The sequence below is a fragment of the Bufo gargarizans genome, chromosome 5, assembly GCF_014858855.1.
Source record: "Bufo gargarizans isolate SCDJY-AF-19 chromosome 5, ASM1485885v1, whole genome shotgun sequence".
NCBI classification, from domain to species: Eukaryota; Metazoa; Chordata; class Amphibia; order Anura; family Bufonidae; genus Bufo; species Bufo gargarizans.
In genome coordinates, this window is record NC_058084.1 from 334,187,376 (window position 1) to 334,204,661 (window position 17,286).

The 17,286-nt window shown below is 45.3% G+C and overlaps 1 protein-coding gene across 4 annotated transcripts in view; it reads right to left on the reverse strand.

Annotated features, from left to right (window-relative positions):
• LOC122937912 (zinc finger protein 420-like) overlaps positions 1-17,286 on the reverse strand; it is a 149,661-nt gene that overhangs the window by 102,669 nt on the left and 29,706 nt on the right. The window contains exons 1-9 of one of the 4 annotated variants that reach the window (XM_044293102.1): positions 13,018-13,155; positions 11,959-12,099; positions 11,694-11,855; positions 11,419-11,610; positions 11,154-11,315; positions 10,947-11,070; positions 10,770-10,867; positions 9,522-9,579; positions 6,204-8,765 (exon numbers count right to left, since the gene is read on the reverse strand). In XM_044293102.1, coding sequence (XP_044149037.1) covers positions 6,469-8,765; positions 9,522-9,579; positions 10,770-10,867; positions 10,947-11,070; positions 11,154-11,315; positions 11,419-11,610; positions 11,694-11,855; positions 11,959-12,066 — 3,201 coding nt within the window. In that variant the 5' untranslated portion in view covers positions 12,067-12,099; positions 13,018-13,155 and the 3' untranslated portion in view covers positions 6,204-6,468. Of the gene's footprint in view, positions 1-6,203; positions 8,766-9,521; positions 9,580-10,769; positions 10,868-10,946; positions 11,071-11,153; positions 11,316-11,418; positions 11,611-11,693; positions 11,856-11,958; positions 12,100-13,017; positions 13,156-17,286 lie in introns of those variants that run through there. The other 3 variants (XM_044293103.1, XM_044293099.1, XM_044293100.1) reach the window with 3 other exon arrangements.

Sequence of the window (17,286 nt, forward strand, 5' to 3'; positions counted from 1 at the left end):
TACCGGTTCCTTACCACTTTGACCGCTGCAAACATAATATTGCGCAATTGCGCTTTCAAATTATCGAACATGTGGCACAACCTCGCAGAGGGGGTAATAGGATTAAGATGTTAAAAAAGCATGAATCCTATTGGATTCATACATTACAGACATTGGAACCCATGGGGTTAAACCGGGAGTATGATCTGAATAGTTTCCTGTAATTTCCTGTAAAACCCTCTAACCCTAACTCCATTTTATATACTTTTATAGTTTTTGTATTTAATTGTCTTTTTATATTTTTTCAGAAAACGTGAGGAACCCCCAACCGCATCATCTGAATTAGAAGCCGCTGTGATCATCGGAGAATTCCGTATTGTTATTTTGACTGAAGCTGCTGCAGTTGGGTCGCTTCTCACGCGTTTCTGTTGTTGCTTTATTTTTGTTTGATCGATTACCATGGTTACTTGATGCCACTTCCGCTTAGGAGGTCTATTTAAACCGTGTATATTGTGTCATTTTGTATGCTATATCTGTTTGAGAAAGGCTCGTATTGGAGCCGAAACGCGCGTCACAGAATATCTTATAGGTGACGAATGAAGAGATTTAATCAGCAGAAGATAAAGTGAGAGCCGGTCTTTTCTTTGAATACATGTGGGATCGTTGTCTCGGACTCGTGCGCCGCGCCTCCTGAACAGAGTGTCGGCTGACCACTTCTGCTGTCTGCATCTGCATTGCCGGAGCGCGGCCCCGAACTTCCAGTCCGCGGCTCCGAAAATAATAGAACATGTCCTATTCTTCTCCGCAATTGCAGACAAGAATAGGCAGTTCTATGGGGTACCGGCCGGGTGTATTGAGGACCCGTAATACACTACGGAGGTGTGAATGGACCCTAACTGGCTTATTTCTGCTACATTTCTACAAAATACACATATTAAGTGTTTTCAGTTTTATTATTAATAATGATTAATCTTTTATTTTTATGTTTGCGTTAGTGTGATACTGTTGTATCCTCATCACCAGCATCTTAAGAGAACTTCCAGGAGTGAGGTTCCCGAAACACTAGGCACCTAACCTGTCAACAAATTCTGCATTCATTAGTAGCACAATTTCTGGCCACTGCCTGACTTATATTTGGCATTTTACCAGTTTTCCTCTTTGCATGCTGATGCAGTTCTCTCAGAGATGATAGGCGACTAGCTGCCATCTAATGCACACAGAAAGTAGAGGAGAATTTGCTTCCTAACCTTCTCTTACTCACTCACAAGCAGCCCCAGGATAAGGGAGGACATTACAGAAAAGTTCTGACCTGAACTGATGTTAATAAAGTGCTGAGATATAAACTTCCAATTCAGTTCTTTGTGCCTGTCTCCTCTGTCTCACTCCTACTGCTGCTCACTCCTCCCCATCCCCTCTCCATACACTTGCACTAAGGCTCGGTTCACATCAATTTTTGTCATACATTTAACGTACACAAAAAAAAGTATACATTAACCTCAGACCATACTATGGCATCATACAGTCAATTGTAAAAACAGAAAACCCCCAAAAACCGTATATATTAACCAGTTTTTTTTTGTAAGACAGGAAAGCGTAGTGTACCACCTTTTCCATCCTGCAAATAGGAAAATAACTTTCTTTTTACAATGGAGCTCTATGGTGATGGATGCCACAGTATGGCATCTGTCTGAGGCGTCCATAAACGCATACATTGTGTACATTAAATGTATGACACAAACGTGATGTGAAACCAGCCTAAAATGTGTAAGGTTATCCTTCCATGGAGCAGGTCGCTCCGCCACTGACGAGCAGGTCGTTTTCTGACAATCGCCTGCTCCATCAGGGTGTGTAAACCGGCTTTAAGGGAGTAATTAGCAATGAGGGTGGTAAACAGCAGAGAACATGAGAACTAGACGCTCACTAAGGCTACTTTCACACTAGCGTTTCTATTGTCCAGTATTAAGATGAGTCATAGGGTCTCAATACTGGAAAAAAACGCTTCCATTTTGTCCTCATTCATTGTCAATGGGGATAAACCGTAACTAAACAGAAAGGAGTGCTCCAAAAAGCATCCCGTTCCATTCTCATACCGGAGAGAAAACCGCAGCAAGCTGAAGGTTTTTTTCCCTCCTGGGATGCGTCATGACCCCCAATGCAAGACAATGGCGACGGATCCGTTTTCTCTGACACAATAACAAACGGATCCATCCCCCATTGACTTTCAGTGGCGTTCTTGGCTATGTTACAGATAATACAACCGGATCCGTTCTGAACGGATGCAGATGGTTGTATTATCAGTAACGGAAGTGTTTTTGCTGGACCCTGCCGGAGGTAAAAATGCTAGTGTGAAAGAAAGTAGCCCAAGATATATTACAAAAGTTTCTTGTGGTTACTTGTACTATTGACTTATGTAAAGTTAGTGATGATTTAAATATAAATGTAACTCGAATAAAATGTTCTCTGCCCATTCCAGTCATTCCCCAAAGAACAGGATTCAATTTAACCTGCTCATTCTCACCCACAAAGCTCTCCACAGTGCTGCACCTCCTACATCTCCTATTCATCTCTGTCTACCATCCTACCTGTGCTCTCCACAGTGCTGCACCCCCTACATCTCCTCCTCATCGCTGTCTACCATCCTACCTGTACTCTCCACAGTGCTGCACCTCTACATCTCCTCCTCATCTCTGTCTGCCATCCTACCTGTACTCTCCACAGTGCTGCACCTCCTACATCTCCTCCTCATCCCTGTCTACCATCCTACCTGTACTCTCCACAGTGCTGCACCCCCTACATCTCCTCCTCATCTCTGTCTACCATCCTACCTGTGCTCTCCACAGTGCTGCACCCCTACATCTCCTCCTCATCTCTGTCTACCATCCTACCGGTGCTCTCCACAGTGCTGCACCCCCTACATCTCCTCCTCATCTCTGTCTACCATCATACCTGTGCTCTCCACAGTGCTGCACCTCCTACATCTCCTCATCATCTCTGTCTACCATCCTACCTGTGCTCTCCACAGTGCTGCACCCCCTACATCTCCTCCTCATCTCTGTCTACCATCCTACCTGTACTCTCCACAGTGCTGCACCTCCTACATCTCCTCCTCATCACTGTCTACCATCCTACCTGTACTCTACACAGTGCTGCACCTCCTACATCTCCTCCTCATCTCTGTCTACCATCCTACCTGTGCTCTCCACAGTGTTGCACCTCCTACATCTCCTCCTCATCTCTGTCTACCATCCTACCTGTGCTCTCCACAGTGCTGCACCCCTACATCTCCTCCTCATCTCTGTCTACCATCCTACCTGTGCTCTCCACAGTGCTGCACCTCCTACATCTCCTCCTCATCTCTGTCTACCATCCTACCTGTGCTCTCCACAGTTCTGCACCTCCTACATCTCCTCCTCATCTCTGTCTACCATCCTACCTGTACTCTCCACAGTGCTGCACCCCCTACATCTCCTCCTCATCTCTGTCTACCATCCTACCTGTGCTCTCCACAGTGCTGCACCCCTACATCTCCTCCTCATCTCTGTCTACCATCCTACCTGTGCTCTCCACAGTGCTGCACCTCCTACATCTCCTCCTCATCTCTGTCTACCATCCTACCTGTGCTCTCCACAGTGCTGCACCTCCTACATCTCCTCCTCATCTCTGTCTACCATCCTACCTGTGCTCTCCACAGTGCTGCACCCCTACATCTCCTATTCATCTCTGTCTACCATCCTACCTGTACTCTCCACAGTGCTGCACCCCTACATCTCCTATTCATCTCTGTCTACCATCCTACCTGTGCTCTCCAGTGCTGCTCCTCCTACATCTCCTCCTCATCTCTGTCTACCATCCTACCTGTACTCTCCACAGTGCTGCACCCCTACATCCCCTATTCATCTCTGTCTACCATCCTACCTGTGCTCTCCACAGTGCTGCACCCCTACATCCCCTATTCATCTCTGTCTACCATCCTACCCGTGTTCTCCACAGTGCTGCACCTCCTACATCTCTTCTTCATCTCTGTCTACCATCCTACCTGTGCTCTCCACAGTGCTGCACCTCCTACATCTGCTCCTCATCTCTGTCTACCATCCTACCTGTGCTCTCCACAGTTCTGCACCTCCTACATCTCCTCCTCATCTCTGTCTACCATCCTACCTGTACTCTCCACAGTGCTGCACCCCCTACATCTCCTCCTCATCTCTGTCTACCATCCTACCTGTGCTCTCCACAGTGCTGCACCCCTACATCTCCTCCTCATCTCTGTCTACCATCCTACCTGTGCTCTCCACAGTGCTGCACCTCCTACATCTCCTCCTCATCTCTGTCTACCATCCTACCTGTGCTCTCCACAGTGCTGCACCTCCTACATCTCCTCCTCATCTCTGTCTACCATCCTACCTGTGCTCTCCACAGTGCTGCACCCCTACATCTCCTATTCATCTCTGTCTACCATCCTACCTGTACTCTCCACAGTGCTGCACCCCTACATCTCCTATTCATCTCTGTCTACCATCCTACCTGTGCTCTCCAGTGCTGCTCCTCCTACATCTCCTCCTCATCTCTGTCTACCATCCTACCTGTACTCTCCACAGTGCTGCACCCCTACATCCCCTATTCATCTCTGTCTACCATCCTACCTGTGCTCTCCACAGTGCTGCACCCCTACATCCCCTATTCATCTCTGTCTACCATCCTACCCGTGTTCTCCACAGTGCTGCACCTCCTACATCTCTTCTTCATCTCTGTCTACCATCCTACCTGTGCTCTCCACAGTGCTGCACCTCCTACATCTGCTCCTCATCTCTGTCTACCATCCTACCTGTGCTCTCCACAGTGCTGCACCCCCTACATCTCCTCCTCATCTGTCTACCATCCTACCTGTACTCTCCACAGTGCTGCACCTCCTATATCTCCTCCTCATCTGTCTACCATCCTACCTGTACTCTCCACAGTGCTGCACCTCCTACATCTCCTCCTCATCTGTCTACCATCCTACCTGTACTCTCCACAGTGCTGCACCTCCTATATCTCCTCCTCATCTGTCTACCATCCTACCTGTACTCTCCACAGTGCTGCACCTCCTACATCTCCTCCTCATCTGTCTACCATCCTACCTGTACTCTCCACAGTGCTGCACCTCCTATATCTCCTCCTCATCTGTCTACCATCCTACCTATACTCTCCACAGGGCTGCACCCCCTACATCTCCTCATCTCTGTCTACCATCCTATCTGTGCTCTCCACAGTGCTGCACCCCCTACATCTCCTCCTCATCTCTGTCTACCATCCTACCCGTGCTCCCCACAGTGCTGCACATCCTACATCTCCTCCTCATCTCTGTCTACCATCCTACCCGTGCTCTCCACAGTGATTCACCTCCTACATCTCTTCCCTCATCTGTCTACCATCCTACCCGCGCTCTCTGCAGTGCTGCACCTCCTACATCTCCTCCTCATCTGTCTACCATCCTACCTGTACTCTCCACAGTGCTGCACCTCCTATATCTCCTCCTCATCTGTCTACCATCCTACCCATGCTCTCCACAGGGCTGCACCCCCTGCATCTCCTCTCTCATCTCTGTCTACCATCGTATCCATACTCTTTGCTCTGTAAATTATTTACAACTGAGAGCTACCATAATCCGAACCACTCAATCTTGTTTTCAAGACTTTTCCAGAGCTACACCAGTTCTCTGGAATGCCCTAGCCCAAGCAATTAGGTTAACTCACAACATCCATAGTTTTAGATGCTCCCTAAAAACATATCTTTTTAGGTTGGCCTATCACATCCCCAATCTTACTCTCCTCCATCATTTTTCCCAGCCTAATCCATCATCCATATCACCCCATGCGCTCAAAAGCACTACAGACACCAGTTGGTGACTGGCTCATGCAACCTAATATCTACTCACTTATTTTGTTAACATGGCCGGACCATTGTATAAGACAAGTACTTTTACCTTTTGTGTCACCCCGATCTCCACATAGATTGTAAGCTCTTGTGAGCAGGGCTCTCACTCCTCATTTAATTGTCTTTGTTGCTGTGCAATGTATGATTTGTACAGGAGCCCTCTGATTATACAAGGCTGTGGAATATCTTGGCACTGTATAAATAAAGATTATTATTTTATTTGTTGTAGCCAGGCATTTAAAGAGTTGCTAGTAGATGGTCCCGACACAACTTCAATGAAAAATTTGCTAATTTTCATATAGTAAGTTGAGGAATAATATTTACTTATTTTATTCATGGTTTCCAAGGGTTTACATGTGTCCTTGTACATAACGTAGCATGCTGCTATTTGTAGTCCATGTTTGCGTTTACATGACTGCACTGCAGTCATTGTTGCATGCACCTGAACCCCTCTTTATTTTGGAGGTGCTGGTCATCTCAATCTTACAATGGATTCTTTCCAGAGTGAATTCTCAGATGCTCCAGAAATCCTTATTTGTGGGTAAAACATTTCCCGCTTTCAGGACATAAAAACATTTATTCCCATGTGTGAATTCTCTGATGTTCAAAAAGAGTTGATTCCTGGGTAAATCCTTCTCCACATTCTGAGCATGAAAACAGGTTCTCCCCTGTGTGAATTTGCTGATGTCTCTCAAGATCTCCTTTAAGCATAAAGCACTTCCCACAATCCAAACATGAGAATGGTTTCTCTCCTGTGTGACTTTTCTGATGTGTAAGTAGACCAGATTTCTCTGTAAAACATTTCCCACATTCTGGACATGAAAACGGTTCCTCTCCTGTGTGAATTGTTAGATATTCAACAAAACCTGATTTTTGACTATAACAGTTCCCACGTTCAGAACAAGAATATGGCTGCTCCCCTGTGTGAATTCTTAGATGTTCCACAAGGGAAGATTTATTCTTAAAACATTCCCCGCACTTTAAACATGACAATGACGCCTTCCCTGTGTGAGTTTTCAGATGAATGAGAAAAACTGATTTCTGGCTAAAACATTTCCCACATTCTGAACATAAAAAAGGCTTCTCCCCCCTGTGAACTTTCAGATGTACCTCAAGAGAAGTCTTACGTATAAACCATTTCCCGCATTCCAAACATGAAAATGGCTTCTTTCCTGTGTGAATTCTCTGATGATCAACAAGGTAGGATTCATTAGTGAAAGATTTCCCACATTCTGAACATGAAAATGGCTTCTCTCCTTTGTGAATGGTCTGATGTTCAAGAAATACTGATTTCCTAGTAAAACATTTCCCACATTCTAAACATGACAACAGCTTCTCTCCTGCAGAATTTCTTAAACTTTGCACAAGACCTGATTTCCGACTCAAAAAATTCCTAGACTCAGGACACGAATGTGGCTGTTCTCTTGTGTGAATTCTGAGATGTTCAACAAGAGTTGATTTCTGGGAAAAACATCTTCCACATTCTGAACATGAATATGGCTTCTCCCCTGTGTGAGTTCTCAAATGTAGAACAAGACTCGATTTCCTGCTAAAACATTTCCCACATTCTGAACATGAAAATGGTTTCTCTCCTGTGTGAATTCTCTTATGATTCTCAAGAGACTCTTTACATGTAAAGCATTTTCCACATTCTGAGCATGAATATGGATTCTCCCCTGTGTGAGTTCTCTGATGTCCAACAAGTTCTGATTTCCATGGAAAAGATTTCCCACACTCTGAACATGAAAAAGGCTTCTCCCCTGTATGAATTCTTAGATGTTCTAAAAGGTATGAATTACGACTAAAATGCTTCCCACATTCAGGACATGAAAATGGCTTCTCTCCTGTGTGAATTCTTTGATGTCTCAGAAGATGATGTTTAAGATTAAACCACTTTCCACATTCTGTACATAGGAATTGCTTCTCTCCTGTGTGAATTTTCTGATGTTCAACTAGAACTGATTTTCTACTAAAGGATTTCCCACATTCTGAACATGAAAATGGCTTTTCTCCTGTGTGAATCTTCTGATGTTCAGCAAGAACTGCTTTCCTAGTAAAACATTTCCCACATTCTGAGCATGAAAATGGCCTTTCATCTATGTGAATTCTCTCATGTAGAGAAAGATTAGATTTCTTTATAAATTGTTTCCCACATTCAGAACATGAATACGGCTTCTCTCCTGTGTGACTTCGCTGATGTCTAACAAGATATGATTTCTGGGTAAAACACTTCTCACATTCAGAACATGAAAATGGCTTCTCTCCTGTATGAGTTCTCTGATGTTCAACAAGAATTGATTTGCTAATAAAACATTTCCCACATTGTGAACATGAAAATGGCTTCTCGCCTCTGTGAATCTTCTCATGTGTGGAAAGATTTGATTTCTTTTTAAAATGTTTCCCACACTGCGAACATGAAAATGGCTTCTCTCCTGTGTGAATTTTCTGATGTCCTACAAGAACTTCTTTCCTAGTAAATGATTTCCCACATTCTGAACATGGAAATGGCCTTTCATTTAAGTGAATTCTCTCATGTAGGGTAAGATAAGATTTGTTTTTAAAATGTTTCCCACATTCAGCACATGAATACGGCTTCCCTTCAGTGTGGATCTTCTGATGTCTAACAAGATCGGATTTTTCTCTAAAACATTTTTCACATTCAGAACATGAATACGGCTTCTCTCCTGTGTGACTTCTCTCATGTCTAACAAGATATGATTTCTGGGTAAAACATTTCCCACATTCAGAACATGAAAATGTTTTCTCCAATGTATGTCCAGGTATTTTTATTCCGATCCATGACTGGTTTTCCTCCACTTTAGGATATGGAGGTCGATTAAGATGTCCATGGGAACCTCTGATTGCGTCTTTGTCTAGAACAAGAGACATTTCCAAATAAACATAATTGAAATGATATAATTTCTACATATCCATACGATGAGTGAACATGTGAAAATACAGTCAACAAATCAAGAAATGGGGACAGACCTGATTAAATAATTCAGATAAATTCATAAACTGCTGCTTCAAAGTGCTAAATGAGGATCTCCAGGCCCTTAGAAACTGTTTCTAAATCCTGAAAAATGTAAAGTCCAGAACTCATGCTAAACAGTAGAGATTAGTAGGGGAAGCGATAGCCATCCGTACATCTGCCCCCAGATACCACTGCAGGGTAAAAGGTTCAGTTCTGTAGTGCCAACCATTCAGATTACTGAACACCTATGTAATACATAGACAGTGCAATACGAGTCTGCCATGGTATAAGCAGCACTTAGAGAGAAGCTCTCCACAGTGGAATCACAAGAGGCTATTCCTATCTATGATGTCCATCTAATAGTACATATGGACAGCCGTTATCTTTATGACACAACACATTTAGAGGACTAATAAAGTGAGCCATACTCCTCCTCCAGATGAGTCCATTCTCACAGCCTTCAGACACACCAATTTCATGTTCACCATATATTTCTCTGCTAATTTCTTTTTTTTCCACCTCTGGAACCAACTACAATTGTCTTCACAATCATGATTAATGGTCTCCTAGTCCCAACATGTGCAGCTATATCTCGTTTGACACATCTGGTGATATTTGCTTTGGCAGCAGCTGCCTGGAGATTAAAGACTCTTACCATTCACTAATACTGTGAGGAGTTTTTCGAGTCCACTTGTCTTTGCACCAGAACGTTCCTTCAAAGATCAAACATTAAGGATATGAGAAAAAAGAAATGGGAACTAGAGGTTATCGTATATCCAGAAAATGGACAACATGAAGCAATCTACCCAAGAGGAGAAGGATCGCCTTAAGTGACCATCATTCGGTAACATTCCCCCAAGTACCCTATTAACATAAAAGTTTCTGTTATTTTAGTTCATGAAGCAATCACAGCCGATTTAGGAGACGTTTTAAGTTCTTAGATTATTTGGTAACTTCACAGTTTTCACAGTAAAGAAGCTTTTTATAATCAGACTAAACCTTCAGAATTTACTGAATTTAATGTTCTCCTTAGATGACTCTGGAGCTCAGGACTGGACTGTATATTCTAGATGAGGCTGCACTAATAATCTGTACAATTCATGTCCTCCTTAGATGACTCTGGAGCTCAGGACTGGACTGTATATTCTAGATGAGGCTGCACCAATGATCTGTACAATTCATGTCCTCCTTAGATGACTCTGGAGCTCAGGACTGGACTGTATATTCTAGACGAGGCTGCACTAATGATCTGTACAATTCATGTCCTCCTTAGATGACTCTGGAGCCCAGGACTGGACTGTATATTCTAGATGAGGCTGCACTAATGATCTGTACAATTCATGTCCTCCTTAGATGACTCTGGAGCTCAGGACTGGACTGTATATTCTAGATGAGGCTGCACTAATGACCTGTACAATTCATGTCCTCCTTAGATGACTCTGGTGTCCAGGACTGGACTGTAAATTCTAGATGAGGCTGCACTAATGATCTGTACAATTCATGTCCTCCTTAGATGATTCTGGAGCTCAGGACTGGACTGTATATTCTAGATGAGGCTGCACTAATGATATGTACAATTCATGTCCTCCTTAGATGACTCTGGAGCTCAGGACTGGACTGTATATTCTAGATGAGGCTGCACTAATGATCTGTACAATTCATGTTCTCCTTAGATGATTCTGGAGCTCAGGACTGGACTGTATATTCTAGATGATGCTGCACTAATGATCTGTAAGGCAGTAAGATTAGACTTCTTCAGTACATGACAGTTTTCTGTTAGCCTTACAAGCAGCTGATTGGCATTGTGCCTGGAGCCTATCCTCCACCACTGCTGGAGATGTTTAGTAGAAAGCTTCATAACATCAGTTTATAGAGGACGTATAGACATCTCAGTGCCATCTACCTGATGATCCAGTGGGATACTTTGCTTTTCTTCCAGACAATCCTGGGAATATAGAGGACGGGGACATCTTTCTGGTGGAGTTCTCCGACTGGATCCATCTACAGTATAGAGAACATACACAGTGACTGATTCTATATGTTTATATATAGAAGACCCTCCATTGTAGGCTCCTCTTACCCTGTAATGTGAGGGGCCGGTGGTCCTCCATCATGACGTCCATATACAGGTCCTCGTGTCCTTCTATATACTCCCACTCCTCCATGGAGAAATAGACAGCAACATCCTGACACCTTACAGGAACCTGACAACACAATGACACCATCATCACCCAGACCCCTCCAGTGCTGTTACTGGAGAACCTCCCAGTATTCCCAGCAGTGTCACCTCTCCAGTCAGCAGCTCAGTGATCTTGCTGGTGAGTTCTAGGATCTTCTGCTCATGTATGAGGGGTTGAGGGAGATCCTCTGTGATGGAGATCCTGCTCTGCTCTCCTAACAAACGGGGGGCCACACACTCACCAGACGACTTCTTCACTAGGGTGTAATCCTGTGTATGGAGAGACGCCGATCACTACATATATTCCAGGAGTCCTTCATCATTCACTGGTTTTATTAATGCAGATAATAGTGACGTCTTGTGAATCTCTCACCTCTCCAGTGATCAGCTCGATTATCTCTAGGGTGAGGTCCAATATCCACGCGGTCATGCGGTTCTGGTCCTTCTCCATCTTTTGTGGATTATTCTCCATTCTAACATTCTTGTACAGATCCTCGTGTCCTTCTATATACTCCCACTCCTCCATGGAGAAAAAGACGGTGACATCCTGACACCTTACAGGGACCTGACAACACAATGACACCATCATCACCCAGACCCCTCCAGTGCTGTTACTGGAGATCCTCCCAGTATTCCCAGCAGTGTCACCTCTCCAGTCAGCAGCTCAATGATCTTGTGGGTGAGTTCTAGGATCTTCTGCTCATGTATGAGGGATTGAGGCGGATCCTCTGTGATGGGGATCCTGCTCTGCTCTCCTAACACATGGAGGGCCACACACTCACCAGACGACTTCTTCACTAGGGTGTAATCCTATGTATGGAGAGACGCCGATCACTACATATAGTCTAAGAATCCTTCATCATGCACTGGTTTTATTAATGGAGATAAGAGTGACGTCTTGTGAATCTCTCACCTCTCCAGTGATCAGCTCGATTATCTCTAGGGTGAGGTCTAATATCCTCGCTGTCATGCGGTGCTGGTCCCTGGCCATCTGTGGTGGGTCATAGATGTAAAAGACCATTGTCTGACTTCATCTGTCATACACCCGAGGAACCTGAGGGCAAACAAGATTGTAAGATTAGGTGCAATAAGTGAGATACAAGACTGCGTGTAGAAAACTGGATCTGGTAACAGGTGTGAGATCACTGGATGCGGAGATACAATACTCACAAAAAGTTAGAGATATTTGGCTTTCAGGTGAAATTTCTGAAAAATTCCAGCTCCAGTGATATTATATCACGAAAGTTGGCCATTTCAGTAGAAGTAGCTATGGAGATTTGGCCTTGAGCATCAATTCCAGCTCGACAACGGCGTCTCCTGCTGTTCACAAGTTGCCTTATTCTCTGCTGAGGCATCCCACTTTTTTTAAAGGGCGGCCTCAGGTCATTGAGGTTCTGAGGTACAGAGTTACGAGCCTCTACACAGCGACTCAGCTGATCCCATAGGTTTTCAATGAGATTCAGGTCTGGAGAAAGTGCAGCCACTCCATTTGAGGTCCCCCAGTGTCCTGCAGCTGTTCCCTAATGATGTGACCTCGATGAGCTGGTGCATTGTCCTCCATGAAGAGGAGATTAGGCCAGACTACCTGATGTTCTTCAGGTAGTCTGGGCTGTTACTGGACCATTCACACAGTGTAGGGCAGTTCTGTATGGACTAGACACACTGCCACACTGTGACACCACCCACCACCAAAGGCTGGTCTGGTGACAACAGTGACTGATGCAGAGCGCTCTCCTGGACGTCTCCAACATCGTTGGCAGCCAAAATTTCTTCTCAGTGTGAATCGACTTTCATCAGTGAACAGCACTGAGGCCACTGGTCCCTCATCCAGCGTAGATGCTTCCTGGCCCATACAAGACGATGAGGCCTGTGCCTGGTGGTGCGGTCAGGTACCTTGCAGGTCGTCTAGCACGCAGACTACGCTGATGTAAATGGTTTCCAATGGTCTGACGTGACACTTGGTGCCTCTCACCTCCCTTACATGTGCCTGGAGATGTGTGGAATTCATCATCCGGTTCCGCAGGGCATTGTTCACAATGAAGCGGTCATCAGTGTGCGATGTGGCCAAAGGACGTCCACGTATCTGCCTTTGTGTGACTCTTCCAGTCTCTGTATCTCTGATACAACCTGCTGATGACTCTGTGACACTCTAAGCTCAGTGGCCACTTCTGTCTGAGAACATCCTGCCTCCCAATGGCGAGGTACTGTTTCATCAATTGTTAGGTGTCATCTTGGTCTCATGATGTCAGAATGTGAACAGCATGATGAGTGCGACTGTTTAAATACTAATTCTAATTGAACCGGGAAATGTATTGGGCGATTCATGGATCAAACACCTGGTGTGAATTTTGCCGTTAAGTTCCTTTTTAGGGTACTTTCACACTAGCGGTTTTTTTTTCTGGTATTGAGTACCGTCACAGGAGTTCAATACCGGAAAAAAAACCACTTCAGTTTTATCCTAATGCATTCTGAATGGAGAGCATTCCGTTCAGCATACATCAGGATGCATCTGTTCAGTTCTTCTTATGTTTTTTTGCACTGAGAAAATACCGCAGCATGCTGCAGTTTTCTCTCCAGTCAAAAATACTGATCACTTGCCGGAATGGCATTAATTTACATCGAAGTGTAATAGTGGCGGATCTGGCATTAAGCGTTCCGGCAAAACGGATCTGGCTTTCCGGTCTGCGCATGCGCAGAGCTTTAAAAATAAAAAAATAAAAATAAAAATTTACCGGTAATTGTTTTTCTTGAAACCCATGACAGCAGCCATGCGAGCGGGACCTCCCATCCAGGACAGGAAACCTGATGAGATAAAAATGTTCACATCCCCACCACACCTCAGTGATTATAATAACTCCAGAAGCGTGCCAACACCAAGAAAAAGGAATAAATTCAGTAACTCCCCAAGACTTGGGGAATTGAAAAAAAAACACACACACATAAAATCAAAATAATAATTATTATTTTTTTTGGGGAGGGAATTTGGGGGTGCCGTGATGGGTTTCAAGAAAAACAATTACCGGTAAGAGCAATTATTGTTTTCCCCTCACCCATGACGGCACCCATGCGAGAATAAAATATAAATCAAAAAGATTAGGGGGGGGGGGGGGGGGGGACTATGGCCTGAAGCACTTTCCTGCCAAAGGCCGCATCCATGTTGAGATGCAATCTATAATGCTTAAAAAAAAGTGTGGGGAGAACTCCAAGTAGCTGCTCTACCTATCTGGCTCAAAGAAGCATCGACCCTCTCTGCCCATGAGGTAGCTACTGCCCTGGTAGAATGAGCTCCGAATCCTGAAGGAGGAGGAAGAAAGAGGGAAGAATAAGCCATTGATATAGCATATTTAACCCATCTAGCTATCACACTAGAGGATACAGAGGGGTAGCTATAGGATACAGAGGCTGGAGGGAAGGGGTTAGGTTAAGAAATTGGCATGAGGGGGTGCCCTTTCAATGTTTGTCTCAGGCAGCAGGCTACGTGCTCCCCTGTCCCTTGCCAACAAGCACTGAGGGACAGGGGCCCAAGCTGAACTCTTGCACCAGGGACCATGAGCTTTTAGCTACGCCCCTGAGAGGATACTTTATGGCCCCTACACCTTCCCTGGAACTGAATAAGAAGGTTTTCATCTATTCTCCAAGGAAAGGTGGAATCTAGGTTAAAAAAAAGCAAACGCCTTCTTACGGCTAAACAATGAAATTTTTCCTCTAACGCATTGGCCGGGTTAGGGCAAAAAGATGGAAGAACAACATCCTGATTCATATGGAAATCAGACACCACCTTGGGTTGGAAAGAAGGAAGGGGTAGGCCTGATGATAACCTTATCTTCCAGGATTGTAGTATATGGGGTGTGAAGAACTCCCCAGTAACCGTTTAGTTATTTTACCTCCCTGCTACTTAATCCCTGTGGATACCTACTCCTAACAATGGACGTAGACATCTTTGTGTTTTAAGGACATGTGTACACACACTTCCGAGACATTCAGTCTGCTTCTAACCACAAGATTGATCTACTTAATTAAAATACACAAGATAACATGTTTGGCCATTGTCTTGGAAAAGACACAGTGATTGCTTGTAAGCCATGTGACCAAGCCCTGTTTCGTAAATTGAGTTTCCTAAACTCTATTGTCTCGCTGGCTCAGAAGAGGAGTTTAAAGCTGTTTAAATTGAATGCCCTTGTTTTCCATTAAAGTGTGTCTTGTTTCAGAGTGAAGCTTTCGCTCCTGTGTGGATTATTATGCGACATCAGCGATAATTTACTCTGTGGATTCTTGGTGATATTATTTAATGGGAATATGGAAATGACAGACGGTAACTCATATTCAGACCGTCACAACTGGTGGCAGCGGTGGGATCATCCCTTTTCCCTGCACTGAGAATCCAAGGAAGGCACTGGTGTACAGTGAATGGAAGGCTGGCAAACACAGCTTAAGCGCAGCACACTAACCCTGCTTTCACACCTGAGCGTTTCTCAAACGCGCGTTTTTGTCGCGCGTTTTTATGCGCGTTTTTTGTAATAGTAAATGCGCGTTTGACACGCGTTTGTGTGATTGACTGCAGTGTCCTATGGCCACAAACGCGCGTCAAAACGCCCCAAAGAAGCTCAAGAACTTGATTATGTGTCGGGCGTTTTACAGCGCGATCGTACGCGCTGTAAAACGCCCAGGTGAGAACCATTCCCATAGGGAAGCATTGGTTTTCATGTGTTGAGCGTTTTACAGCGCGTTTGAACACGCTGTAAAACGCTCAGGTGTGAACTTAGGGTTAAGGAACTGTTCGGAGTTCGTGGATTGCCAGCAACAAAGTCAAGTGGCTCATAATTGTTGAATTAATGAAGATAGACCTGGAGAATTTGGCTGCGGCAACACCGACCGGTCGGGAGACAGAACTACAGATAAACAGGGAAATCAGGGAACTACTGGCACTGTTCGGGCCAAACCCATCTACCGAAATCATCCCACAGGTGATCAATAGTGTGACAGAGCATGCGAACCAAAAGGGAACAGCGAGAGCTACAACTGGGGCTGGCTGAAAACCAGCAAACGTCAGCAATTCTACCGAACAGATGGAACAGCACAGTTGATTTGTGGAAGATTCCCTTCAGGGCATTTAAAAGCTTTAACGAAAATGAAAGCTGACGAATGGGTCTCAATATTATCAGGAAAACTGTTGGGCAATGCAGCTGATGCCTTCAGGGCTGTACCAGAGCAGGAGATCCACAGCTATGCACGAGTGAAGGAGGCGCTCCTAGATCGGTACACAGTAACCCCAGAGGCGTACCGCAGAAAATTCAGAGACTCACACAAAGTGGACAGAGACTCCTATGCAGAGTGGGCCTGCCGCTTGCAGCTCTCCGCTTCCAATTGGGTCATAAGTTGCAAGGCCACCACAGTGGATGACGTCCTGCAGCTCATTTTACTGGAACAATTTTATGACCTCTTCTTACCTGAAGCAGCCAAACTCGCGGACGAGTATGCCGATACCCGCAAGGCGGCATGTACAAGGCATTGGATACAACCCCTTCGGACCGAGACACCACCACCACCGGCGGCAGCAACAAGGTACCAATCCCCCAGCATACCGATACTCTCCAACCAACAACACCCAGCTGGCAACGAGCCCCACTGTTTTCGATGCAATCAGGTGGGACACATGCGATGCAACTGCCCCCGAAATCGCCCGCGATCTCCGCATTGGAACCAAGCTACAGTGGGACCCCAGAGGATGCCTCCTCGACATGAAGCTCAGGTGGTGATACCTCGTCCCCCAGTAACAACAAACTGTCCACTGCCTTTGTACCCTCCTCCTCTGGCAGCGCCTGCACCCCTTCTCCGATCGGATGGGAGAAAGTGCTATACATACAAATAGGTGGGACACATGCGGAGCAACTGCCCCAAAATCGCCCACGGTCTCCACAGTGGAACCAAGCTACAGCGGGACCCCAGAGAGCAGCAGCCCATTTTGTAGAGGAGTCCCAGGTAATGATGGTAGGAAGATGGGACGAGGAGGAGTTTGAGGTTCTCCATGAAGTGACCCTTTGCAGGCAGCTGCTCTAGATAACCGCCAACACCATAGGCAGCCGGTGAAAGTGAATGAACGGCCCACTCAAGGTCTCCGGGACAGTGGAGCCACCATCACACTTATACAGCCGCGGATGGTGAGATCTGACGACCATACAGGACAGGCCATTGCAGTACGAATGGCAGGGGGAAATATCGTCCGAATTCCGACCGCCCGAGT